Source organism: Petromyzon marinus, unplaced genomic scaffold (assembly GCF_048934315.1).
Source record: "Petromyzon marinus isolate PM22_M1 ecotype Great Lakes invasive population unplaced genomic scaffold, UKy_Petmar_22M1.pri1.0 PM_G_Scaffold_27, whole genome shotgun sequence".
Taxonomy (NCBI): domain Eukaryota; kingdom Metazoa; phylum Chordata; class Hyperoartia; order Petromyzontiformes; family Petromyzontidae; genus Petromyzon; species Petromyzon marinus.
The window spans coordinates 91,782-119,100 of record NW_027422839.1 but is presented as its reverse complement, the minus strand read 5'-3'; the positions used below and the strand labels follow the sequence as shown (position 1 = coordinate 119,100).

Below are 27,319 nucleotides of genomic sequence, written 5' to 3'. Positions count from 1 at the left end.
AGAGGGCAGATCAGCTCCACGGTAGGTCCTGGTGTCAAGGACATGGGCTCGCATTCGCTGGTCCGTCACTATGTAGTCCAGCAGATGTTGTTGCTTGGACCCGGCATGCATCCATGATGTTGTGTGGATGCGCCGATACCGGAACAGCGTGTTGGTAATTACAAGCCCATGGGCTGCACAAAAATCTAGCAGCCTCCTACCGTTGTTATTGAGCTGATCTGGCCCATGCCCTCCAATCACTCCAGACCAGGTGCCAGTATCATGACCAACTCGGGCATTGAAGTCACCCACCATGATGACTCTATCCCGAGGGGCCACTTTAGCCAGCACCTGTGACAGGAGGTCACAGAAGGCATCTGACTCATCGGCTTTGCTTGCATCCCTCCACGGATGTTCATCTTCGGTGGGGGCATAAGTAACCACGACCACCATTCCTCGCCTCCAGTTGATGGGAAAGCGAGCCCAAAGTAGCCTGGGGCTTACAGCTTCCCACACCTCACCGCCACGCTCCCACGCCCCCTTCATTATTTTGTTCAAAAGAAGAGCCACACCCTGTTGTTTGGCAGTCTGCTGCCCCGAGTAGAGGACTGTCCACCCCTCATGGTGGCAGGAGCCAGAGCCGGTCCACCGGACCTCCTGAATGCCGCATAGATCCAGGCGGTACCGGTCCAGCTCCCGACAGAGGAGTGGCAGCCTCTCCTCCGCAGTGAGCGTTCGAACATTGCACGTGGCCACCCGTAGTGGCTTTTCGTTGTTTCTGGAGTAGCCCCAAGGGTAGGTATTCAATCTCCTGGCTCCGCCAATTGGGGTTTGGCCAGGAGACGTCATAGACGCCTGGCCCCCCGGCACAAGCTTATTAGTTACATATTTCAGTTTAACTCGTGGTTTCGTGGTAATTAATTGAAGGTGGAGGGGTTACCAGCCCCTCGCACCCGTCCAGAGCCCCCGTTTAGCCCCTGTGGTAGACATATATGCCATGAGGGGAGGAGCCAATCAAAATTGGATCTCCCCCCACAGCACTGTCCACGACAGAGTTGCCCGTCCGGCACACACATACACACACATACACACACACATACAGACATACATACACACATACATACACACATACACACACACATACACACACACATACCAACATACACACACATACACACACACACATGCATACACACATATACACACACATACACACACACATACACGTACACACACACATACACACACACATATATGCACACACACACATACACACACACATACACACACATACACACACACACATACACACACACACATGCATACACACATACACACACATACACACACATACACACATACACACACATACACACACAGACACACATACAACAACAACCGCCATTCGCCACTAAGTGGCGGTGACGTCACCACGACGCTTGTGCCAGGCTATGTGCACCCTGAGGCCACGTGAAGTGTCGAACGCCCGCTGGCAGGAGGTCACGGGGCAGACCCAGGTGCCACGGGTCGACTGACTGAGATGACTGAGATGGCTGGCTGATGAGCGTGAAGTCGCGATTGACTAATGGGGGCTAACGAATGAGTAATTAGTAATACACGTTGCTTTAAGAGATTGTTAAAGTTACAATGTTCTAATACGTGTTTAATCTAAATTACTTTTTGAATGTCATTAATTTTGTTGTATTATTTAATAAGACTAATTAAAATAGCTCAGAGGTTACTTCATTTCCACTTGTCTTATTAATTCCCCCAGACCCGCTGCCCTTCTAAGGGCCGGGACCGAGCAGGCCAGTGGTCGAGACCCTGGGAGCCCCCGGGTCCCGACGTCCTTGTAAGGGCCGGGACCGAGAGGGCCAGTGGTCGAGACCCTGGGAGCCCCCAGGTCCCGACGTCCTTGTAAGGGCCGGGACCGAGCGGGCCAGTGGTCGAGACCCTGGGAGCCCCCGGGTCCCGACGTCCTTGTAAGGGCCGGGACCGAGAGGGCCAGTGGTCGAGACCCGTACCTTGGCTGGGTCGGGTCAGTGTAGCCTCCCCTAGGTCACCGTTAGCCGGAGGCGAGAGAGCCCGTGGTCCCAGTGATAGGCCACGCTTGTTCGGGGGCCGTACCCCCCCCAGGTAGCGGGTTAAGGGGCCGTTACCCCTTTGTGTTAGGGACCGTTACTATTGCTGTTACCGCTGTCGTTAAATCAACGTGCTGCCTCTACACGCCGTCTCCAATCTCCTTGCACCCACTACACGCGCAGCGTTTGTTTCACGTCTCGTGTGGTCACTGTGGTAAGAAACTTGCTTGGCTTTGATTCCCAGACAATTCGTAACGGTAAAGAAATTTAATAATAATAGAATACGACGTTTCGATTGCAACACAAGCGACCATCATCAGGTACAAATGAATGAGAACAAACATAGTTAACTTGGAAATATAATGCAATATAACACAGAGTCGGCCAACAAAACAATCAATGCCCCACCTGGTTGATTACGTTATTCCAAAGATTAATACATTTGAGAGAGACAAAACGTAGATACGGGGACACACAAGCAGAGAGAGAGAGAGACAACACAGAAACACACAGAGAGAGACACACAACATAGACACACAGAGAGAGACAATACAGAGACACACAGAGAGAGACACACAACATAGACACACAGACATACACACAAGCAGAGAGACTCACACAGAGACACACAGAGAGAGACACACAACATAGACACACAGACATACACACAAGCAGAGAGACTCACACAGAGACACACAGAGAGAGACACACAACATAGACACAGAGACACACAAGCAGAGAGAGACTCACACAGAGACACACAGAGAGAGACACACAACATAGACACACAGACATACACACAAGCAGAGAGACTCACACAGAGACACACAACATAGACACACAGAGACACACAAGCAGAGAGAGACTCACACAGAGACACACAGAGAGAGACACACAACATAGACACACAGACAGGCACACAAGCAGAGAGAGACAACACAGACACACAGAGAGAGACACACAACATAGACACACAGACAGACACAAGCAGAGAGAGAGACACACAACATAGACACACAGACAGACACACAAGCAGAGAGAGACAACACAGAGACACACAACATAGACACACAAACAGACACAAGCAGAGAGAGAGAGACAATACAGACACACAGAGAGAGACACACAACATAGACACACAGACAGACACACAAGCATTGAGACTCACACAGAGACACACAGAGAGAGACACACAACATAGACACACAGACAGACACACAAGCAGAGAGAGAGACAACACAGAGATACACAGAGAGACACACACAACACTGACACACAGGCAGACACACAGGCAGAGAGAGACAACACACACACACACAGAGAGACACACAACATAGAAACATAGACAGACACACAAGCAGAGAGAGACTCACACAGAGAGAAACAGAGAGAGACACACACAACATAGACACAGACATGCACACAAGCAGAGAGAGACTCACACAGAGACACAGAGAGTGACACACAACATAGACACACAGACAGACACACAAGCAGAGAGAGGCAACACAGACACACACAGAGAGTGACACATAACATAGACACACAGACACACAGAGAGAGACTCACACAGACACACACAGAGAGTGACACACAACATAGACACACAGACAGACACACAAGCAGAGAGAGACAACACAGACACACAACATAGACACAGAGACAGACACACAGACACACAGAGAGAGAGAGACTCACACAGAGACAAACAGAGAGACAAACAAGAGCTTTAATAGCTCTTAAAACCCCTCCCACCGCTCCTGCAGTCTAAACACAACAAGACTCCCAAGTCCTCTGGTGACATCAAAAATTATTTAATAACGAGACGAACAAACGAGCCACAGAGCGAAGCCTCGGCCCTACGCGTTGGGCCTTGCGTGGCCCATTAATGGGCACTCGACTCGAATGTGCGGACGTTTCACTGACTGAACGCAACATTGAAAACAGCATTGAGAATCTTCACTTGAAGCTTTCGTGACAACTGCAGGGATCCACGCTCTCAAAGTCATCACGTGGTAGGTGTATAAAATACATCGCCACGTTTCTATTGCGACACAAGCGACCGTCATCAGGCGGAACAGGTACAGTTCAACTGATGGGGGGTCGCTTGTGTTGCGACAGAAACGTCGTGATTTATTTTATTTTGTCCCTACGTCACTTGACCGAAAGAACCTTGAAGAATGTTCTTGGTTCTTTCGGTAAAGTCACCACGTAGAAGGGAAACAATAAAATAATAAAAATATAAAACAATAAAAATTCTCACGACGTTTCGACTGCGACACAAGAAGCAATCATCATCGGGTGTGAAAACCACAGCAAGAAAATTTGAAAAAAGTGGCGTTTTTTTAACGTTAGCACCACGGAGAGCGATTTGGCAGTTGTTCAGATGGACGAGTCCATCTATGTCCGGAAAAGAGGAGGGGGGAGAGGAAGAGAATGGAATGCGGTCTGAACAACTGCCAAATCGCTCTCCGTGGTGCTAACGTTAAAAAATAACCGCCACTTTTTTGAAATTGTCTTGCTGTGGTTTCCACACCTGATGATGATTGCTTCTTGTGTTGCAGTCGAAACTTCGTGAGAATGTTATTGTTTTATATTTTTATTATTTTATTGTTTCCCTTCTACGTGGTGGTGACTTTACCGAAAGAACCAAGAATATGAATCCCTGCAGTCACGAAAGCTTTAAATCAAAACCTTGAAAGATGTTTTACAACGTCCGTGTTTTAAACGCGCAAAATAATCACGTTTCCCCAATTTTACACATTCTCAGGAAGCTGTGCGTATATATTTAGTTTACACCACGCGCGACGATGTTCAACGCAGCAGCCGTTTAAAAACTCTGGGTTAAGAGCGGCAAAGCCGGAAACTCGGTGCAGGCGGACGCTGCTGCTGGAGCTGAATGAACGAGCGAGCGTCGCAGCCGAGGACGGATTCCACCTTTTCAACATTTCCGAGCGGTGATTTCTAAATTTGCCCGCGGCCAATCTCCCGAGGCGGGAGCTGCTCCGGCGTTCTCTTCGCCAAGTGCCGAGTCCAACGCAAACCCCCGCGGGACAAGGTGCGCCGAGGGGCCCTAATCCAGCAGCGGGTTAACGAGTCCCCGAAAATTATCTCTCACGCGACTGATGGAAGAAAAAAAAACCTGCCAACTTCTTAGAAACAAAAGCGGCGAGGAACACACAAAGCCGTCCACACACAGCCTAAAGATTCCCCAACCACTGCCGTGTAGCCTTAACAAACTGTTGGGGCAAGTGCTGTTAGCGAGTAGCAGCAGCTATGAAGATCCCCCCCCGTGTGGTCTTAACAAACTGTTGGGGCAAGTGCTGTTAGCGAGTGGCAGCAGCTATGAAGATCACCCCTCGTGTAGCCTTAACAGACTGTTGGAGCAAGTGCTGTTAGCGAGTAGCAGCAGCTATGAAGGCTACCGGCACTGTGGCACACGAGGGTGGGTGGTCAACACCACGCACAGCCGCCTTTGTCTCCCCAGTGGCGATGTCTTTACATATCGCAGCGGGTACTCATTCGAGGCCAAGTCGACCTAGGGGAGGCCCAGGACCGGTTGTTCAGATAATCGCAATCACTGTGGCGTTGGCCGTGAGCGGGAATGGAACTCGGCTGATCGCCGGCGTTGGTAGCGCTGACCGCTCCACCAACCCCCCACCGCTCCCCACCACCGACAAAGAGCGGCCACCGTGGAACGCGACAATTACATTTTTGATGACATCACCATTGCAATAAGTGCTCCATGGGGCTATTATTGCACACGCTGTGTATGAACTCACTCTGTCTGTTGTTGTTGTATCATCAAATATAGTAACTCAATCTTAACCCACTTACCAATGTGGTATACTTATGTCATAATGATGACAACACTGTATTCTAGCGTAAAAACATATTTTTCAACAATCTTTTTTTAACACGTTATGTTTCAGCTTGGGTGTAATTGTCCACGCTCAACTGACGTCGTTGGCTGTAAATCTCCACGGTCCCCTTACGTCGTGGCCAAGCCTCGGGGCCACTTCCTGGAGTCGTGGAGTTATTCCGTTACCAGTAGGGTACATTAAATTAAAGAGTGTTTAAAAAAAAAAAAGTATTTTAAAATATTACTTATTAATGTAATAACTCACAAACGTAAAACATGTTTACGCACGTGAACTCTGCGTAACATTCCAGTTCCAGTAAAGATTTACAGAACGTAACTTCTTCACTTCAAGTCGAGCACCAAACGCCTTGAAATCACCGCAACTCTTTAACCCTTCCGCCCATTGCAATAAGCGATCCACAGAGTTACACGTTTAAGAGCTTACACGTGTATATGTGTAAGCTGTTACACATGTATATGTGTAAGCTGTTACACGTGTAACAGCTTACACGTGAATATGTGTAAGCTGTTACACATGTATATGTGTAAGCTGTTACACGTGTAACAGCTTACACTTGAATATGTGTAAGCTGTTACACATGTATATGTGTAAGCTGTTACATGTTACATGTGTAACAGCTTACACGTGAATATGTGTAAGCTGTTACACGTGTATATGTGTAAGCTGTTACACGTGTAACAGCTTACACGTGTATATGTGTAAGCTGTTACACATGTATATGTGTAAGCTGTTACATGTTACATGTGTAACAGCTTACACGTGAATATGTGTAAGCTGTTACACGTGTATATGTGTAAGCTGTTACACATGTAACAGCTTACACGTGTATATGTGTAAGCTGTTACACATGCATATGTGTAAGCTGTTACACATGTATATGTGTAAGCTGTTACACGTGTAACAGCTTACACGTGTATATGTGTAAGCTGTTACACATGTATATGTGTAAGCTGTTACATGTTACATGTGTAACAGCTTACACGTGAATATGTGTAAGCTGTTACACATGTATATGTGTAAGCTGTTACACATGCATATGTGTAAGCTGTTACACATGTATATGTATAAGCTGTTACACGTGTAACAGCTTACACGTGTATATGTGCATCTACATTCACTTCGTCACTTCCCAAGTCTGACATCGTACACCTTAAAATCAACGCACTCTTATTAACGCTTTCCCATGCCACCCATTGCATTGTCCCACAGCGTTATAAATGTAATAACTCGCACATGTAAGTACGCCTTAAAATCACCGCAATCTTTGACCCTTCCACCCGTTGCAATAAGCGCTCCACAGAGTTCTAAATGTAATAACTCCCAAATGTAGAAACTGTTAACGCGTGTAAACTTTGCGTACCATCCGGTTAAAGCAAAGATTACAGAACAGTCTTAAAACTTCACTTCCTTCACTTTCCAAGTCTGACATCATACGCCTTCAAAACCACCACACTGATAATTATTAATGAACCCTTTCACATTCCGGAACCCCCCCCCAAAAAAGGCTGCTCTATGGGTGGAGGCCGGTGGCCAAGTGAAATTGCCCTCCCCGTGCCTCCCTGCGCGAAAAAACGAACGCCGAACGCTCGCCAGCGACCGGCTTATGCCTCGGCACGGGAGAGGGGAGGGGTCAATCAACGAACTTGCCCCGACGGTCGAAGCCACGGGCGGTCAGGATCCCTGGCGGTCGTTTCTCTCTCCTCCTCCTTCGCCCGGCCGTCCGCCTAAACCACGAAGGCCCGGAGCGACGTCTTCACGGCGACGCGGCACACGGGACACCGGCTCAGGGAGAGGGCGCAGTGGCCGCACGTGGCCACGTGTCCGCACGGCACGAACATCGTGGACACCTCGCGCTCCATGCACACCTTGCAGGACAGCCGCTCTTCCAGCTTGTCCAGAAGCTCCTCAGTTGATGGCGCTGCTGTGGACAAAAGCGCGCGCAGACGCACGCGGAGACGCACGCGGAGACACACGCGGAGACACACAGAGACACACAGACACACGTGCAGACACACAGAGACACACAGACACACGTGCAGACACACAGAGACACACAGAGACATACAGAGACGCACAGAGACACATGCGCGCATGCACAGACGCAAGCGCACGCGCAGACAGAAGCACACACGGGCACACCCGCACACACTTTCAGCGGTTTCAAAAAGTGATGGTCGATCATCACCAGACTGCTTACATATGGGCGCAAAGTTGGCGAGATGTTGACCACCTCGTCTGGTATACATGAGGTCGTGACTCTCACCAGTATCAGACTCTCACCTGGCTCAGACCCTCACCTGTATCAGACTCTCACCTGTATCAGACCCTCACCTGTATCAGACCCTCACCTGTATCAGACCCTCACCTGTATCAGACTCTCACCTGTATCAGACCCTCACCTGTATCAGACCCTCACCTGTATCAGACCCTCACCTGTATCACCCTCACCTGTATCAGACCCTCACCTGTATCAGTCTCTCACCTGTATCAGACCCTCACCTGTAACAGACCCTCACCTGTATCAGGTGAGGGTCTGATACAGTGCGCAGGGATCCGTCGTCTTACCGTGCTCAATCTCCGCGGTTGTACTCTGCGGCGTCTGTCCCGGTAGCGGAGCCTTTGAACCGACAAATAAAGATGAACATCGTCGCGTGTAAGAATCATCGCCGGTGTCACGCAGAAGAACCGAAAAAAATGGATAAGTTACGCAGGCGACGACCGCTCGCGTTGAAAACGATCGCGACTTTTTGCACCGTCACTCTGCGCTCGATTTGCAATCGGCGTGTCGGCAAACCAAACGGAACGACAAGAGCCGGCTCTCGATTGTCGCCGCTAACGACGGGGGGCAGGGCAGCTGCAGACGGCTCAAAATCGCGCAGCATCCAAAAAGATAAAATAAAAAAAAATTCCGTGGATCTCTACGCCAAAAACACCGATTATCCCCATAGTTATATATATAGTTATATAGTACATTCAATCTGGCTGTTGCCTGATGAAGCTCGTTGTTGTTGTAATTACTGGTGAAACGTCGTACTCAGATTCTAAATGTTGTGGCTTGGCTCTCCAACACACCGGTGTGAGCTGTACTAGTATTATACACTATACACTACTATACTATTATACACTACTATACTATACACTACACTATACACTACACTACTACACTATACACTACTATACACTATACACTACTACACTATTATACACTACTATACTATACACTACTATACTATACTATACACTACTACACTATGCATTATTACACTATACACTACTACACTATTATACACTATACACTACTATACTATACACAACTATACTATACACTACACTACTATACACTACTACACTATGCACTACTACACTATACACTACTATACTATACACACTACTATATTTACAATAAGCATATTGGTAATAAAACCACATTCTTTTTGTATTTTTACCCCTGAATGATGAACAACATTTCAAGCTGCCTGCGAAGTTTAAGTTTGAGTCTATTTGTGTTCAAGACCGCTGATAAACTCCATCAAGAGACGAGGCTGGTCTCGTCTGTTCAACGACCGGAGTTGACCAAGGTCAACGTTAAAAAACTAAACAAAAAATCGTACGTGCGGCGCGTTCGCACGCCGGCGTTAAACTCGATTCTCCTGCGAAACCAAAAGTTGGCGAGAAAATGTTTTGTTACCGGCGGCCGCGTCGACCCGCGGACGAAAGCTTCCCCCTTCTGTCGTCCAACAAACACGCAGCTGTTCAGCAAACGACGCGGGAAGAGAGGCGGGGGGAGGGGGGTCATTATTTTACGCCGGCTGGGTACAATGTGGTGGATGTATTGGGGAGCACGTCACCATTATTATTATTTATATTATGATCTTATAGTGAGATGGTTGTATTGGGGAACACATTATATCTATTATTTTATCGCGTTTATTATGATTTTGTTATTATCTTATAATGCGTTGGATGTATCAGGGAACACATCATTATTATATAATGCGATGGATGTGTTGGGGAACACATAATTATTTAATATTTACAGTGAGGGAAAAAAGTATTTGATCCCCTGCTGATTTTGTACGTTTGCCCACTGACAAAGAAATTATCAGTCTATAATTTTAATGGTAGGTTTATTTGAACAGTGAGAGACAGAATAACAACAACAAATCCAGAAAAACGCATGTCAAAAATGTTATGAATTGATTTGCATTTTAATGAGGGAAATAAGTATTTGACCCCTCTGCAAAACATGACTTAGTACTTGGTGGCAAAACCCTTGTTGGCAATCACAGAGGTCAGACGTTTCTTGTAGTTGGCCACCAGGTTTGCACACATCTCAGGAGGGATTTTGTCCCACTCCTCTTTGCAGATCTTCTCCAAGTCATTAAGGTTTCGAGGATGACGTTTGGCAACTCGAACCTTCAGCTCCCTCCACAGATTTTCCATGGGATTAAGGTCTGGAGACTGGCTAGGCCGCTCCAGGTCCTTAATGTGCTTCTTCTTGAGCCACTCCTTTGTTGCCTTGACCGTGTGTTTTGGGTCATTGTCATGCTGGAATACCCATCCACGACCCATTTTCAATGCCCTGGCTGAGGGAAGGAGGTTCTCACCCAAGATTTGACGGTGCATGGCCCCGTCCATCGTCCCTTTGATGCGGTGAAGTTGTCCTGTCCCCTTAGCAGAAAAACACCCCCAAAGCATAATGTTTCCACCTCCATGTTTGACGGTGGGGATGGTGTTCTTGGGGTCATAGGCAGCATTCCTCCTCCTCCAAACACGGCGAGTTGAGTTGACGCCAAAGAGCTCCATTTTGGTCTCATCTGACCACAACACTTTCACCCAGTTGTCCTCTGAATCATTCAGATGTTCATTGGCAAACTTCAGACGGGCATGTATATGTGCTTTCTTGAGCAGGGGGACCTTGTGGGCACTGCAGGATTTCAGTCCTTCACGAGGTAGTGTGTTACCAATTGTTTTCTTGGTGACTATGGTCCCAGCTGCCTTGAGATCATTGACAAGATCCTCCCGTGTAGTTCTGGGCTGATTCCTCACCGTTCTCATGATCATTGCAACTCCACGAGGTGAGATCTTGCATGGAGACCCATGCCGAGGGAGATTGACAGTTTTTTTGTGTTTCTTCCATTTGCGAATAATCGCACCAACTGTTGTCACCTTCTGACCAAGCTGCTTTGCAATGGTCTTGTAGCCCATTACAGCCTTGTGTAGGTCTACAATCTTGTCCCTGACATCCTTGGAGAGCTCTTTGGTCTTGGCCATGGTGGAGAGTTTGGAATTTGATTGATTGCTTCTGTGCACAGGTGTCTTTTATAGGTAACGAGCTGAGATTAGGAGCACACTCTTAAAGAGTGTGCTCCTAATCTCAGCTCCTAATCTCAGCTTGTTACCTGTATAAAAGACACCTGGGAGCCAGAAAACTTTCTGATTGAGAGGGGGTCAAATACTTTTTTCCCTCATTAAAATGCAAATCAATTTATAACATTTTTGACATGCGTTTTTCTGGATTTTGTTGTTGTTATTCTGTCTCTCACTGTTCAAATAAACCTACCATTAAAATTATAGACTGATAATTTCTTTGTCAGTGGGCAAACGTACAAAATCAGCAGGGGATCAAATACTTTTTTCCCTTACTGTATATATATAAATTTCACGGGCGCAGCAGGTGCCAAACGCCTCACCTGGGAAACCACTTTGCGTGCTCATGCCAAGCGCTGTCTCCCAGCGCCCACTCTTGTAGATGACCGTCGCAGCTGAAGCACTTCACAAGATCTCCGTAACCTACTCAAAATAGAAAACACGTTACAGGGACCTCTCCCCTACTTATCGACACTGTCGACTTTTCAGAGATAAACAAACCCATCCAGTTGCCCGTTCGGACCGAGAGTCCTAAGTTCAACCGCCTCACAATAGTTGGAGGTGGTGGCATCAACATCTGCAGAACGTGAAAAACCAGTGGCATTTACATCTACAGAACGTGAAGAACCAGTGGCATTTACAGCTACAGAATGTGAAGAACCCAGTGGCATCAACATCTGCAGAACGTGAAGAACCAGCGTCATCTACATCTACAGAATGTGAAGAACCAGTTGCATCTACATCTACAGAATACGAAAAACCAGTGGCATCTACATCTACAGAACGTGAAGAACCAGCGTCATCTACATCTACAGAACGTGAAAAACCAGTGGCATCTACATCTACAGAACGTGACAAACCAGTGGCATCTACATCTACAGAACGTGACGAACCAGTGGCATCTACATCTACAGAACGTGAAGAACCAGTGGCATCTACATCTACAGAACGTGACGAACCAGTGGCATCTAAATCTTCAGGAGATTATACAACTTATAAAGGCATTCCCCGTGTTTCGTGTACACACTCTACAACACGTTTGGAACCGACAGGACTTCGCACTCCTATCGTGTTTTTGTAAACCGTTCGTTGCCGTGACGTTCTTACCCCCCGTGCCCGGACTGGACATCATGCGAAAAAGAGCTTCACAGCTCAATGGATTCCTCCAGTATAGATAAATATTCTGATTCTGACCTCCCTCAGGTGTTTGACCAAAACTATTAACCAACATTGATACTATTTTATGATACCAGGTGTTAGGACCATTGAGTTGCTATTTAGCTCTTTTTCAGAGGTGACCACCTGGCTATCACAAACGATAGCTCAACGAAGTGGCTTATCGCATGAGAATTTAAATGCAGCCAAATACTCTAAACGCGTGTTTCTAAATGTGCAAGGAAAAAACCGGAGGACCGGCAGAAAAAATCCACGCGACCACGGGGAGAGAGGCACGAAAATTCCAAATACACATCAGGCGTCAGGATGGAACCCACCACCTCCTGCCTTCCAGGCGAGGTAGCCAACATCTCCGAGCCACCGTGGCGCTTGCCCCCAAAGAGCCGCCCCTCCCCCCACAAAACGGGGACGACTACAGCGCCGGGGAAGGCCTCCACCCACTTCTACGCAGCGGCAGCAGCAGCACAAACCGTACCGGAATAGTAGAAGCCTGCGTAGGCCAGTTCAGGCGGGGACACATTGGCGGTGTACGGCCAGCTCGCGAAAGATCTGAGTCGCGCCCCGAACGAACGCATCTCTGGACTCAGTCCGGAGTCGGCGCCATCCTGAGTGGCCGGCGGCAACGGGGCCTGCGGGGAAAAGGCGCCACCCAGGGACAAACGCAACGACGACAACGGTGACGACGATGACGACTGCGACGGCAGCGTCGACGGCGACGACGGTGACGCAGTGAGCTCATCGAATTGTCCCCGCCCTTTGGAAAGGCTCCCCAGGAAGCCGTGAGGGCATTGGAATCGTTTTTTTTTAAACGACATCTTCGAAACAAAACCTTTTTAGACTGGCCTAAAAAGGTTAAGTCATTTACATGACTTAATACGATTACATCTCCATAACTAGCATAACTTATGCGCATAATTACATCAATTAACGTTATTTCGGATAATTACGCATTTTTCCAAATTTCATTTCATTTTTATTATTTTTATTAAAATTTTCAAGACCCGGCATATACAACAGGTGGGGGAATTTATAGAGAAGATAACATTACAGTAGAATCTTGATTTGAATTACAGTACACTCTGGATGATCCGCGCGCGGTTTGTTCGATTTGCAGATGAACCGCACACCTGAGATTTTGACGGAGATTAAGAACTCGTGGATATTCCCCTGAAGTCCACTTGAAGATGACCGTTTGAGTTATAGTCGAAACGTCGTGAGAATTTTTATTGTTTTATATATATTATTTTGTTGTTTCTCTTCAACGTGACTTTACTGAAAAAACTAAGAATATAATCTAAAAACAGTTTATACAACAATGGTTAATTCTTGGACATTTTTATTACAAGTCATGTGGCGCTTTAACCGAACAAATACGTTGCCCCGGTTAATCCGAAATCCACGTGACCGCCTCTACGGCAGCTGCAACGTCTTTACAACGGTGGGCAGAGTTTAATTGATTTTGTTGCCGTGGCTCTGCTGTGAAATGAGCGAGCCGACTCTTCAGCGCGGGGAGCGGGAAAGTCTCATCATTGAACATGGTTATAGGCACAAAGCATTGAAGAACTGAGACTCATCTACAAGGGCGCAGCGGTAGCCAGGAGATGTGAACGACCTCGCCTGGTATGCAGGAGGTCATGGGCTCAAAACCCGACCCTGACACCTGCTTCTGCCTATTTGGAGTTTCCGTGTCTCTCTCTCTCTCTCTCTGTTCCCCCCGTGGTCACCACGTGCGAGGGTATTCGGCAAATATAAATGTCCACGCAACGATGCTGAGCCCGCTTCGCTGAGCAACGTCGCTGCTTTGCGTGACGGAGAGGGTCGGCATCTGAAACAAATAGCTACGTCATCGCAGCGCTGAGTAGGGCCCTCGCCAGGTCAAGAATAACTGTGTTAGCACAGGGTGCTTACAAAGAAATGTTCACACTTGTTTTTGGACTATCGTTTTTTAATATAACACGAATCTGACCGCGAATGCGCGTCAATGGATTCAACGAGCCAAAGGGTCTCCGCTCGTTCGCCATCGTCGTCTAAACATGCCTAGAATTATCTCCAATCGGTACCCAGAACCCCGAGGCACATCTCTTCGTGCCAATCGTTGCAAATTCTCAGCGGCACCCCGCACTAGTTTTAGGAAAGACCCGGCCTCGCCCCCCCAAAACAAGCGTCAGGACGTCACCGGCGCCGTCGCTGGCGTCACCCACCGCGCGAGCGCAGGCGGGGAAGTGCCTGGCGTGCTCCCGAGCGGGGTCGTCCCCCTCCTCCCAGCGATGCATCATCCCGCCGCAGCGGAAGCAGGCCACCAGGTCGCTGAAGCCCATGCGGTAGAGTCCGGCCCGCGCCAAGTCCGCGGGCCGCACGGGGGACGACCGGGGCCACCCCTTGGAGAACGACAGCAGCCTGGCCGATTCGCTCAGCATCTTCGAGGCCGACGGTCGCGGGATCCGGTCGAAACGGGGCATCGGGGGGGCAGAGCGTCTCGCCGCCGCCGACGCCCTGCGGGAGGCCCGAAAGTCTACGACGTTCGGCATCGACCCGGCGGAAAAATACGGGGCGATTTGGGGTGAAAAGAATGCTTTTGCGAGGGACGAGTCCGCCCGGGGGTCTCTTGTTAAAGATCGCTCAAGAAACGTCGAGGCCTTCTCCTCCTTTCAAGGCGTCGAAGAGATCCCGGGGCTCGTAGCTCAACGGGTAGTTTAAAAACCGGCGATGGGAAATGGCACGACCCCTGTTGTCACCCTCGACGGCTCCTGAATGCGGGAACAAAAATGTTGGGGCGGCAAGCGTCATTAAAAACGGACATCTTTTAGTGATATTCTTAGCTCTTTCGGTAAAGTCACGTTGAAGGCAAACAATAAAATAATAAAATACATATAAAACAATAAAAATTCTCACGACGTTTCGACCATAACACAAACGGTCGTTATGTTATGGTCGAAACGTCGTGATAATTTTTATTGTTTTGTATATATATTTTATTATTTTATTGTTTCCCTTCAACGTGACTTTGCCGAAAGAGCTAAGAATATGAATTACTGCAGTCACGAAAGCTTTAAATCAAAATAAAATATTTAAGTGACTTGAAATGTTTGGTTTAAACAATTCATCCATACACAAAGGCTTTTTGTGGGTTAGATTGCGTAAATATATTAATGTTAAACCCGCCACCACCCGACACGGCCAACTGGTAAGGGTTGTCACGTAAACAGAACAATCTCTATTATGGATGATATTGGTCGCCAAAGCCTACGTGTTAAGAATTAAACAGTTCAGTCTGTCACTTCTGACAAACTCATGCACAGCAATAAAAGGGGGCACACACAGTCTGGATGGTCCTGTACCAAACGGAGTTTCGAGAGTTATCTGGTGTGAGAAAAACCAACACTACCCATAGACTCAGCACTGCACCATAGACTCAACACTACCCAAAGACTCAACACTAACCATAGACTCAACACTGCCCATAGACTCAACACTGCCCATAGACTCAACACTACCCATAGACTCAACACTCTACCATGGACTCAGCACTGCACCATAGACTCAACACTGCCCGATAGACTCAACACTACCCAAAGACTCAACACTGCCCATAGACTCAAAACTGCCCATAGACTCAACACTGCACCATAGATTCAACACTGCATCATAGACTCAGCACTGTACCATAGACTCAACACTGCACCATAGACTCAACACTGCCCATAGACTCAACACTGCACCATAGACTCAACACTGCCCATAGACTCAACACTGCACCATAGACTCAACACTGCCCATAGACTCAACACTACACCATAGACTCAACACTGCACCATAGACTCAACACTACACCATAGACTCAACACTGCACGATAGATTTCGATTTAAAGCTGTCGTGACTGCAGGGATTAATCTTCTTGGTTCTTTAGGTAAAATCACGTCGGTTCTAAACTAATTGTATTTTTACGGTGACCTCAGACCGCAGCTCTTTCGCTGGCACCGCCTCTTAACACCTCTCACAGCACGGTTAACGTTGTGGTTTGTAACGTGGAGTATAACAGCGCCTCGTGGCTGTTTCTCTCCCCCCCCTCCTCCGTCCCGAGGAGCGTGGATGGACTCGTCCGTGTGAATGGGGCCCGTCGCTGTCCGTGGTGCTGGAGGTGAGGGGAAGGATCCCACACACTCTGTGGTTCTATTCGGTAAAGTCACCACGTAGGTTAATTAAAATATAAAATAACAAAAATCACGACGTTTCGGCCACAGCACAGGCGGCCTTCATCAGGTGAAGGGACCCTGCTGTCATGATGAAGGCCGCTTGCGTTGTGGCCGAAACGTCGTGAGATTTTTGTTATTTTATTTTTGTTACCTACGTGACTTTACCGAATAGAACCAAAGAGTGTGGATCCTTGCAGTCACGAAAGATTCAAATATAGTAGAAGAATCCACCCATTGTTTCGCAATATGGCATTGTGATATATAACGACTTATTGTTGGTGGCTCAGCTGGTTGGAGAGTATATAGAGTTTATTGATAACATTGAGGTATAGTAATATGTTTTACCCTTTTAACTGGCACAAAAACTGACACCTTTATTCAAGGCATCATATTCTTAGTTTTTTCGGTAAAGTCACGTTGAAGGGAAAATATAATATATATTTTATTATTTTGTTGTTTCCCTTCAACGTGACTTTACCGAAAAAACTAAGAATATGAATTACTGCAGTCACGAAAGCTTTAAATCAAAATTCAAGGCATCATGTTTGTAATAACCACAACACATGATGCCTTGAATAAAGGTGTCAGTTTTTGTGCCAGTTAAAAGAGTAAAACCTATTACTATATCTTGTTACTGGTAAAGGAGGTCTCATAAAACATTGAGGTAGTTTATATTTTAGTTTTGTATTGGTTTACTATATGGCATTCATTATATAGCGTAGTGTATACCCAGTTGCTCTGTGTTAATAGCTCAGCTTATTGAAGAATATACTGAGTACATTCATTATATTGATGTAATTTATACTTCGATTTTATCACATCGGTTTACTGCACGATAGTTGGGTTAGTTGCAGCCCCTTTAGCGTCCACAGACTCAACAACTGCTGCACCTGCAAATCGTCTGCAAATTTACAGTTCACAGTTCATTTATTTGGTATAGCCCTGTGAGCCATTCGGCTCTTGAATCAGGTGCAACTGCAACAAACAAAAAACATGAACAAGAAAACATCTTAAAGTGATTATGTGACTGTGCAAACAGAAAATACAGGAAAAAAATATCAAAATATTCCTGAAATAGCGCCGTACACCAACGCTGCGTGCAAAAATCCCAGTGGGATGCAAGTCAAAATAACAACAACAACCACAAGACAACTAAGATTAAGACCATCAGTCAACTCCGTACTACAATAAACAAAAACATGGCCAAAAAAAAAAACTTTTCGAAATCACCAAAATAAAAGACATAAATCCAATGTAACAGTGATCATAGGGAGTGTGACCGAATTTTTTACAATAAACTACATAAATTTATTATAACACCAAAATCTAGAGCCATATTTTAGGCCACTGAATAGCAGTGGCAGCTAGGGTTGTACAACTCCTCTAGAGCAGTTTTGAGTGAAGATCTCATAGTTAGTGATTCAAGTTGCAGTTTATTGGCAATAGCATTCCCAGACCCTAGGGGCATCAATAGCAAAGGCCCTTCCTCCAGTTTTTGTACGGCAATAGGGAATGTGAAGCTGGTAAATGAGCGAAGACCTGAGGTCAAATTTGTTCTTTGAAACAGAGAGGAGATCCAGTAGGTAGTCTGCGGAATTTTTTGTAAGTACATCGTGAATAAATAAGATCTGGTGCACAAGCCGTCGAACATTAAGAGATGTTAAGTTTGACCCAATGTAGAGATCACAGTGGTGAGTCTTATATGGGCAGTTCAATGCAAATCTTAAGGCCGAGTGATAGATGGAATCAAGCTTCTTCAGTACAGTACTTGGGGCTGATTTATACACGATGTCACAGTAGTCAAGTAGAGACAGTATGGTAGCTTTTATCAATTCCAAACGAAACATTGGGGGGAAGCAGTGCTTGTGTCGATACAGAAAACCAATTTTTATTTGTCTTTTTACCAATATAATCAATGTGATCTTCAAAACTAAGTTTTGAATCCAGGATGACCCCAAGATACTTATAGATCTTGACTTGCTCTATTTGATAATTATTCAAGGAATGTAATTGGGGAAAAATAACTTCCTGCTTTAGTCCCAGAGAGAAGCATAGCACCTTGGTTTTGGAGGTATTCAGGACTAGTTTAAGAGAAACTAGCTGATGTTGTAGTTTGTTGAAATCACCCTGGAGCTTAGCAATCACGTCATCCAGAGAGCGGCCAGCAGTAATCAGTATCGTGTCATCTGCAAAAAGATTTACCCTTGAATGATCCAGTTCAGTGCCCAAGTCATTGACATAAAGAGAGAACAAGAGGGGGCCGAGGATGGAACCCTGTGGAACCCCTTTTGTTATCTTAACACTGTTTGACCTCCAACCATCTGTGAATACAGTTTGGGTGCGAGAAAAGAGGTAATTTTTTAACCATTGTACTGTGTTCTCGGAAAAACCGAGGCAACTTAGTTTACTAAGCAGGGTGTTGTGGTCAACTGTATCAAAAGCTTTGGACAGGTCAAGAAAAAGACAGGTACAGTACTGCTTATTATCAAGGCTATTGTAAATTAGATTCAAAGAGTCTAATGCAGCAGATGTGGTGCTGTATTTTTTTCGGAACCCAGATTGTTTTAGATGTAGTAGATTGTTGGTGGAGAGGAAACTGCTAATTTGGTAGTTCAATAATTTTTCAAAAATTTTCATCAATGGGGACAAAATTGAAATAGGTCGCTAGTTATTGGGATCATTTTTAGGGCCCCCTTTGTGAAGTGGACGGACATAGGAATGTGTCCATTCTAGAGGAACTGATGCTTCTTTGATGGACAGGTTGAAAATATGGGCTATAGCAGGGGTCGGGAACCTATGGCTCGCGAGCCAGATGTGGCTCTTTTGATGATTGCATATGGCTCGCAGATAAAACAAAATATTCTCACTTGTTTTAATCCATCCATCGATTTTTCACTGCGCATGTCCTGTTCAGGGCTGCAGGAGCAATTGTCCATTATTTTAATTGGATGATACTGGCCTACGTTTGCCGTTGCTGGGTAAAACAGGTAAACGCCCCCTTTTGAATCAGTCTGAGACTGCGTCTGCTCGGTCATTAGCTCAAAGCTAATCCTTCGACGAAGAAGATGGCGAAAAGAAAAAAAGACGACGAGTATCGTACATTTCAGGACGAATGGACCGAAGAATTCGCCTTTGTGGAGAGAGCGGGTTCTGCGGTGTGTCTAATTTGCAATGACAAAATTACATCGTTGAAACGGTCGAATGTAAAGCGGCACTTCGACACGCGCCACGCTACCTTTGCATCAAAATACCCTGCGGGAGACAGCAGAAAGAAAGCGTGCCAAGAGCTTCTGAGCAGGGTGCAAGCTAGCCAGCAGCAACTCCGCGTATGGACCCGGCAAGGTGACTATAATTCGGCTAGCTTTGCTGGTTCTTTAGCAATAGTGAGGAACGGAAAACCATTCACAGATGGCGAGTATGCTAAAACGTTCATGCTGGATGTAGCCAATGAACTTTTTGATGATCTTCCGAACAAAGACAAGATAATCAAACGGATACAAGACATGCCTCTGTCGGCAAGAACTGTTCATGATCGTACCATCGTGATGGCAAACAAAGTGGAGGAAACGCAAGTGAAGGACATAAATGCAGCGCCGTTCTTTTCTCTGGCTTTGGATGAGTCAACAGACGTGAGCCATTTGTCGCAGTTCAGCGTGATTGCAAGATATGCTGTTGGTGACACACTGCGCGAAGAAAGTCTTGCTGTTCTGCCATTAAAAGGGTCCACAAGAGGTGAGGATTTATTCAAGTCTTTCATGGAGTTTGCTCAAGAAAAAAGTCTACCTATGGATAAACTTCTCTCAGTGTGTACTGATGGTGCTCCGTGTATGGTGGGGAAAAACAAAGGATTTGTGGCGCTTCTCCGTGAACATGAAAATAGACCCATCCTAAGTTTCCATTGCATTATACACCAGGAGGCACTTTGTGCTCAGATGTGTGACAGGCAGTTTGGCGAAGTGATGTCGCTGGTCATTCGTGTGATCAACTTTATTGTTGCCCGAGCCTTAAATGATCGCCAGTTTAAAACACTGCTGGATGAAGTTTTAAATAACTATCCTGGTCTGCTTTTGCACAGCAATGTGCGTTGGTTGTCAAGAGGGAAGGTGCTTAGCCGTTTTGCGGCTTGCCTGAACGAAATCCGGACTTTCCTTGAAATGAAAGGCGTCGGGCATCCTGAGCTAGCCGACACCGAGTGGCTCCTCAAGTTTTACTATCTCGTAGATCTGACTGAACATCTGAACCAGCTCAACGTGAAAATGCAAGGCATTGGAAATACAGTGTTATCCCTTCAACAAGCTGTATTTGCTTTTGAAAACAAGCTGGAGCTTTTCATCACGGATCTTGAAACAGGTCGTTTACTACATTTTGAAAAACTGAGCCAATTTAAAGATGCATGCACAGCAAGTGAGCCCATTCAAAACCTTGATCTCCACCAGCTAGCTGGCTGCACATCCAGTCTCCTACAGTCCTTCAAAGCACGCTTTGGAGAATTTCGTGAGCACACTCGTCTTTTTAAGTTCATCACCCATCCAAACGAGTGTTCACTGAACACAGCCGACCTGAATTACATCCCTGGTGTCTCCGTCAGAGATTTTGAAGCAGAAGTGGCTGACCTGAAGGCCTCAGACATGTGGGTGATAAGTTCAAGTCACTGAATGAAGATTTGGAAAGAATCACACGACAGAAAGCGGAGTTGGCGAGCAAGCACATGTGGACAGAAATGAAAAAACTCTAACCCGAAGACCAGCTGATTCTCAAAACTTGGAACGCGCTTCCTGTCACATACCACACAATGCAGCGTGTGAGTATTGCTGTATTGACCATGTTTGGATCTACGTATGCATGTGAGCAGTCATTCTCACATCTTAAAAACATCAAGTCCAACCTACGATCACGTTTAACGGATGAAAGCCTCAACGCTTGCATGAAGCTTAACCTCACCAAGTACCAACCCGACTACAAAGACATCAGCAAATCCATGCAGCACCAGAAGTCGCATTAATGGTGAGTGTTATAACAACATTATTTAAAAGAATAAATTCAGAGGCTTATTATACTGACATTTAGTTGAATTCACTTTTAAAATATATTATATGGCTCTCACTGAAATAAATTTCCAAATTTTTTGCTTTCATGGCTCTCTTAGTCAAAAAGGTTCCCGACCCCTGGGCTATAGGTTTGTATATTAGGTGACCAACAGTTAGTAGAGCAAAGACGGGAAAACTATCTGCCCCGGTAGAGGAGGACCCTTTGAGGTAGGACAGTTGTTTCAGAACATTACTTTCGTGGATTGGTTGGAAACTAAATTCGTTTAATGTTTGGACAGGGGTGTAGGAATTTGCAGGAGCAGGGGTGACTCCCAATACATTATCAAAAAGATTACCAGCTTCAGAAAAATGAAGGTTAAAATTGTCAACTATTTTTTTGGGATCTGAAAAATATTCCCCATTTCGGTGAAGCTCAACGGACAGATTTTCTGTTTTGGATGCCTTTTCAATAGATTTGATTGTTTTCCAAAAAATCCTGGTATTTCCATGTGATTCCAGGAGAGTGGAGAAAAAATAGGCATTTTTTGCATGCCGTATTTTTTTTACGCATCTATTCCTTAAAATCCTGTATTCTAGCCAGTCATTTACCAAATTACTTTTCTGAGCACATGCCCAAGCCTTGTCCCTAGTTTTCATAAGCTTTGTAATCAAAGGATCATACCATGGTGGGCGGTTGCCTTTAGTTTTAAATCTAACCAACGGAGCATGTTTGTTAAGAATTTGGAGAAACGTGTACCTGAAAGTCTCCCAAGCCGTAGTCAGGTTGGGGATATCACAGACCTTATCAATATCCGAGTGAAGCACATCATTTGTAAATGCCTGAGTGCTGAAGTGCCTCAAAGAGTGCTTCTCAACAATTTTAGGGGGGGCTTTGGGTCTGGCTGATGATCTCACACCAAAAATGAAGGAGTGATCACTAAGGTTATTACCCAGAACACCAGTCAGTGCGAAATTGTGAGGGGCATTTGTCAATAGGACGTCAAGTAGAGTTGACTGTCCCAAATTTTTTAGGTTGGGTCTTGTGGGGACATTTATTAATTGAAACAAGTTAAATTCATCTGTAAAATTTGTGGCCACGGCCGGCGGGTTTAGCCAATTCCAATTTAGATCACCCACTAAAATTATTTCACCTTTAGGGAGGCCCCCAAAAAGCTCTCTCAGTGCCGATGCAGCTTCAACATCCTTCCCACAAGGCAGTCTATAGCAGCACACTACCAATATCTGTTGATTATTTGGGAGAGTTATTCTGGGAGCCAGACCTTCAAAGCAACATTTTTTAAACAAGGAGTGAGCTGGTGAACATGCAATAGTGTTACGAACATAGATGGCAATTCCACCTCCTTTAGATCCTCGGTCAAGCCGAAAAAGGTTGTAGTTTTCAATCGTAATCTGCAAGTCATTGACGGCAGGAGTGAGAAATGTTTCTGTTAGGCAAAAAAAGTCCGGGTCAAGATTTGCCACTTCTAGTTTTAGTTGACTTAATTTAATCACAAGCCCTCTGATGTTGACATGTAGAACACCAACACCTTTCCTGCCAGAAAAATCTACAGAATTATACGAGCTCTTTTCATTTGGGCCAGGATGAAGCTCAATACCACCCAGAAATAAGTATTTTCTGTGAAAGGAGAAAGAGCGGCGAACCTTGGACGAATAGCAGCAGCTCGCAGATGGTGTTATTTTTAAGAGCAGAATGAAGTTTGGAAGGAGTGCTGGTGAAGTAATAGGACAAAGATAGGGTTTAAAAGGATACAATGATGGAGTGTAGAAGTGTCTATGAGCTGTTTCATTTGCAGGTGTAGTGGCAAATCGAGCAACAAGTATTGATGCAAAATAACGAGGGTAGCCGTTTGTAGAGTTGAGTGTGGCACTAGACATGGCCGGGAGGGACAGCAGTAGGATACACAGCAGGAGAATTGCCATCTCTAAAATATCCGGGGTATACACAGATTTACACACAAGTGGAATAGAAAAATATATATACTTGTAGGCCGAGCGTGAGAAAAACGTCTTGCCGCACTCGTCACACATGCACGGCTTCTCGCCCATGTGTTAGGGTTGAACAGCGCCCACCCCCCTCTCCCAGACAGCAGATTTTTGGCTGTTGTAGGCTCGGCTGAACCGCTTGCACCGCCTCCTTTCCCCGCCGCAGGATGGTGCTCGAATTAGCCCTCCTTGAGCTCAGCCCACGACTGGAATGTCGTTTCTTGGCCTCTCGTGTCTCTGCTGCCCGTCCAGACGGCCCCACTGAAGCCCACACAGGGGACTCTTCATTCACAACCCTTGGCCGTCTCGAATGATCTCCGTGAAGTTGTCCAGGATGGAGCGCACGTCGTCCTTGAGCCGCTTGTTGAACGACTGCAGCAGCACCTCCTTGCTCTGGGGCAGCGCCCGCGACATCTCGGGGGAGTAGTGGACAGAAGCACGGCTCTCCCTCAGGGCAGCAGTGGACAGAGCACAACCCTGCCTCAGGGCAGCAGTGGAGAGAGAGTCTGGCTCCCTCACGGCAGCAGTGGAGATAGCGCGTCTCTCCCTCAAGCCAGTATTGGAGAGCACGGGGCTCCCTCCGGGCAGCAGTGGACGGAGCACGGCTCTCCCTCAGGGCAGCAGTGGACGGAGCACGGCTCTCCCTCAGGGCAGCAGCCGAGAGAGCGCGGCTTTCCCTCAGGGCAGCAGTGGACGGAGCACGCACTAGGCCGCTACAGTAACTGGAAGCCTCACTCGGGCTGTGCCTTGTGCATGATTTACTAGGCCTCACTCAGGCTGGCCCAGGTACACGATTACCTAGGCCTCACTCAGGCAGTGTCCCGTGCACAATTTACTAGGCCTCACTCAGGCTACGCCAGGTGCACGATCAGCTAGGCCTCACTCAGGCTGCGCCAGGTGCACGATCAGCTAGGTCTCACTCAGGCTGCGCCAGGTGCAAGATTTACTCGGCCTCACTCAGGCTGTGTCATGTACAGTATTACCTAGGCCTCACTCAGGCTGGGCCAGGTGCATGATTAACTAGGCCTCACGCTGCTCCAGGTGCACGATTAACTAGGCCTCACTCAGGCTGCGCCAGGCGCACGACTAACCAGGCCTCACTAAGGCTGCGCCAGGTGCACTATTAGCTAGGCCTCAGGCTGCGCCAGGCGCACGATCTAGCTAGGCCTCACTCAGGCTGCGCCAGGTACACACACGAGCGCACATCACCACACCATCACACACACGAGTGTACACCATCACACACACAGTGCACACCACCACACTATCACACATACAGAGTGCACACCACCACACTATCACACACACAGAGTGTACATCACCACACCATCACACACACACACCTCACGCTTTCTCTCTGTTTAAACGTGAAAACTCTTAAAACACCAACCCTAGCAAACCGACCCTTAAACACCAACCCTTAAACACCAACCCTTAAACACCAACCCTTAAACACCAACCCTTAAACAGCAACCCTTAAACACCAACCCTTAAACAGCAACCCTTAAACACCAACCCTTAAACACCAACCTTTAAACGCCAACCCTTAATCACCACCCGTTAAACACCAATCCTTAAACGCCAAGCCTTAAACACCAAGCCTTAAACACAAACCCTTAAACACCAACCCTTAAACGCAAACCCGTAAAAGCCAACCCATAAACGCCAACTCTTAAAAACAAACCCTTAAACACCAACCCTTAAAGGCTAACCCTTAAAGGCAAACCCTTAAACACCAACCCTTAAAGGCCAACCCTTAAACACCAACCCTTAAACGCCATCCCTTAAACTCCAAACCTTAAACAGCAGCCGTTAAACACCAACCCTTAAAGGCCAAACTTACACGCCACAACCTGGACGGTAGAGGGCATTCTTTACCTCACGCTTTCTCTCAAAAGTGGCGACCTCACACTCCTAGCGGGTCCTCCTCCTCCTCGTCGTCGTCCTCCTCCTCGTCGTTAATTGAGCAACAAAAATAAATTTTCCGGCGTCTGCACCCCCCTCACGAATTAAAAAAATGGCGGTGGGTGAGGGGGAGGAGCCAAAACAAATTGGCGGGAAAACAAAAAAAACTTCGCGTCACGTGGGAAGGGAGACGCCAAATCCGATTGGCTCCGAGGTGGGAGCGACTTTGAGGAAAACTTTTTTTACAGTAAGAAATTACAAAACTCAACATCGACAATAAAACTCGCGTTGGCATTCGCGCCGGTGTAAATAAATGTAAAAAAAAAGTTGTATTGTTGACGTACCATATTTAAATCAAATGTTTTTGACTCGAACGCGATTCCGTTGTTTCGATTCCTTCTCAGTCCTGAATCGTGTCGAGCTATGATGACGAAACGCGAATCGTGGTCCGAGTTTGCTGAGCCAATAGGAGCGCAACGCTGCTGAAGGCAGCGTCCAATAGGAGAAGGCGATGGTGGGAGGTGGCCGGGTGCCGCTTGGACCAATCAGTGAGCAGGACGTTCAATGTTTCCCGCTCTTTCGGGGGGTTTTTGTTAAATCACAAAAACAATATTTAAACCCCGGGGTAAAAGTTATCGAGAGCATTGTTTTAATAAGTGTGTAGTCGGCAAAGTTTGCACGTAAATTATATTTAAACAGAGGAGCAATAACAATAATATAACTACACCAATATTATCCCAATGGTAATCGATTCCATCAGCTACAATCACTACCATCTCGATTCCCGCTTTATCCCCCCCATTGAAAATCGATTCCACGAGCTCCATTTACCAACGATCGATTCCCATGTTATCAACAACGGGATTCGACTCCATCTAAAACGTCGGAAGCGCAACGGGAATCGACTCCATCTAAAACGTCAGAAGCCGCAACGGGAATCGACTCCATCTGGACGTCGGAAGCAGCAACGGGAATCGACTCTATCTGAACGTCGGAAGCCGCAACGGGAATCGACTCCATCTAAAACGTCGGAAGCCTCAACGGGAATCGACTCCATGTTATTTTTAAACAATGTCTAAGAGTTTTGATTTAAAGCTTTCGTGACTGCAGTAATTCATATTCTTAGTTTTTTCGGTAAAGTCACGTTGAAGAGAAACAACAAAATAATAAAATATATACAAACCAATAATAGAGTTAATAGACTTTACTGCAAACACAAACTTGACACTGTCACACACTGCCATGAGTAAACAGGTGGTGGTGTGACCAGCACCATGCCTGGCCACCTTCATCTGCTCAGCATTAATTCTTCTTCACTCCACCAAGTAATGAATCGAGGATCAATGAACATAGCCGAGGCTATCCGTGTCTCTGTCTCTCTCTCCCCGAGATGAAGGTGTTCCCCTCCACACATTCAGAGTCAACAGCGGCACGCGCTTAGTGTCTTTGACCGATAGATACATTGACGCACGTATTGTTGGTTCTTTCAGTAAACTCACGTAGATTGAAAATAAAAATAACAGATTAAATTCAATAAGATAAAGACCACTTGTGTTGCGATCGAAACGACGTGGTTTTTGCTTTATTTACAATTCTTAATTATTTTTACAATATGTTATTTTAATTTTATTTTCTATCTACGTGACTTTACCGAAAGAACCAAGAATATTAATTCCTGCAGTCACCAAAGTTTTAAGTC

The 27,319-nt window shown here is 46.4% G+C and overlaps 1 protein-coding gene across 2 annotated transcripts; it reads right to left on the bottom strand.

Moving 5' to 3' along the window:
- Positions 1-6,602: 6,602 nt before the first annotated feature.
- Positions 6,603-25,737, bottom strand: LOC142913986 (baculoviral IAP repeat-containing protein 7-B-like). 2 transcript variants are annotated; one of them, XM_076061110.1, is made up of 7 exons: positions 25,594-25,737; positions 14,692-15,237; positions 12,966-13,119; positions 11,638-11,737; positions 9,633-9,693; positions 8,510-8,561; positions 6,603-7,865 (listed from the first exon to the last, which is right to left on the bottom strand). In XM_076061110.1, the coding sequence occupies exons 2-7, from the start codon at positions 15,016-15,018 to the stop codon at positions 7,669-7,671; spliced, it is 891 nt and encodes a 296-aa protein (XP_075917225.1). In that variant the 5' UTR covers positions 15,019-15,237; positions 25,594-25,737; the 3' UTR covers positions 6,603-7,668. The 2 variants fall into 2 exon arrangements, with proteins under 2 accessions (XP_075917225.1, XP_075917226.1); XM_076061111.1 differs by having other exon boundaries at positions 6,603-7,862.
- Between the last annotated feature and the right edge of the window lie 1,582 nt (positions 25,738-27,319).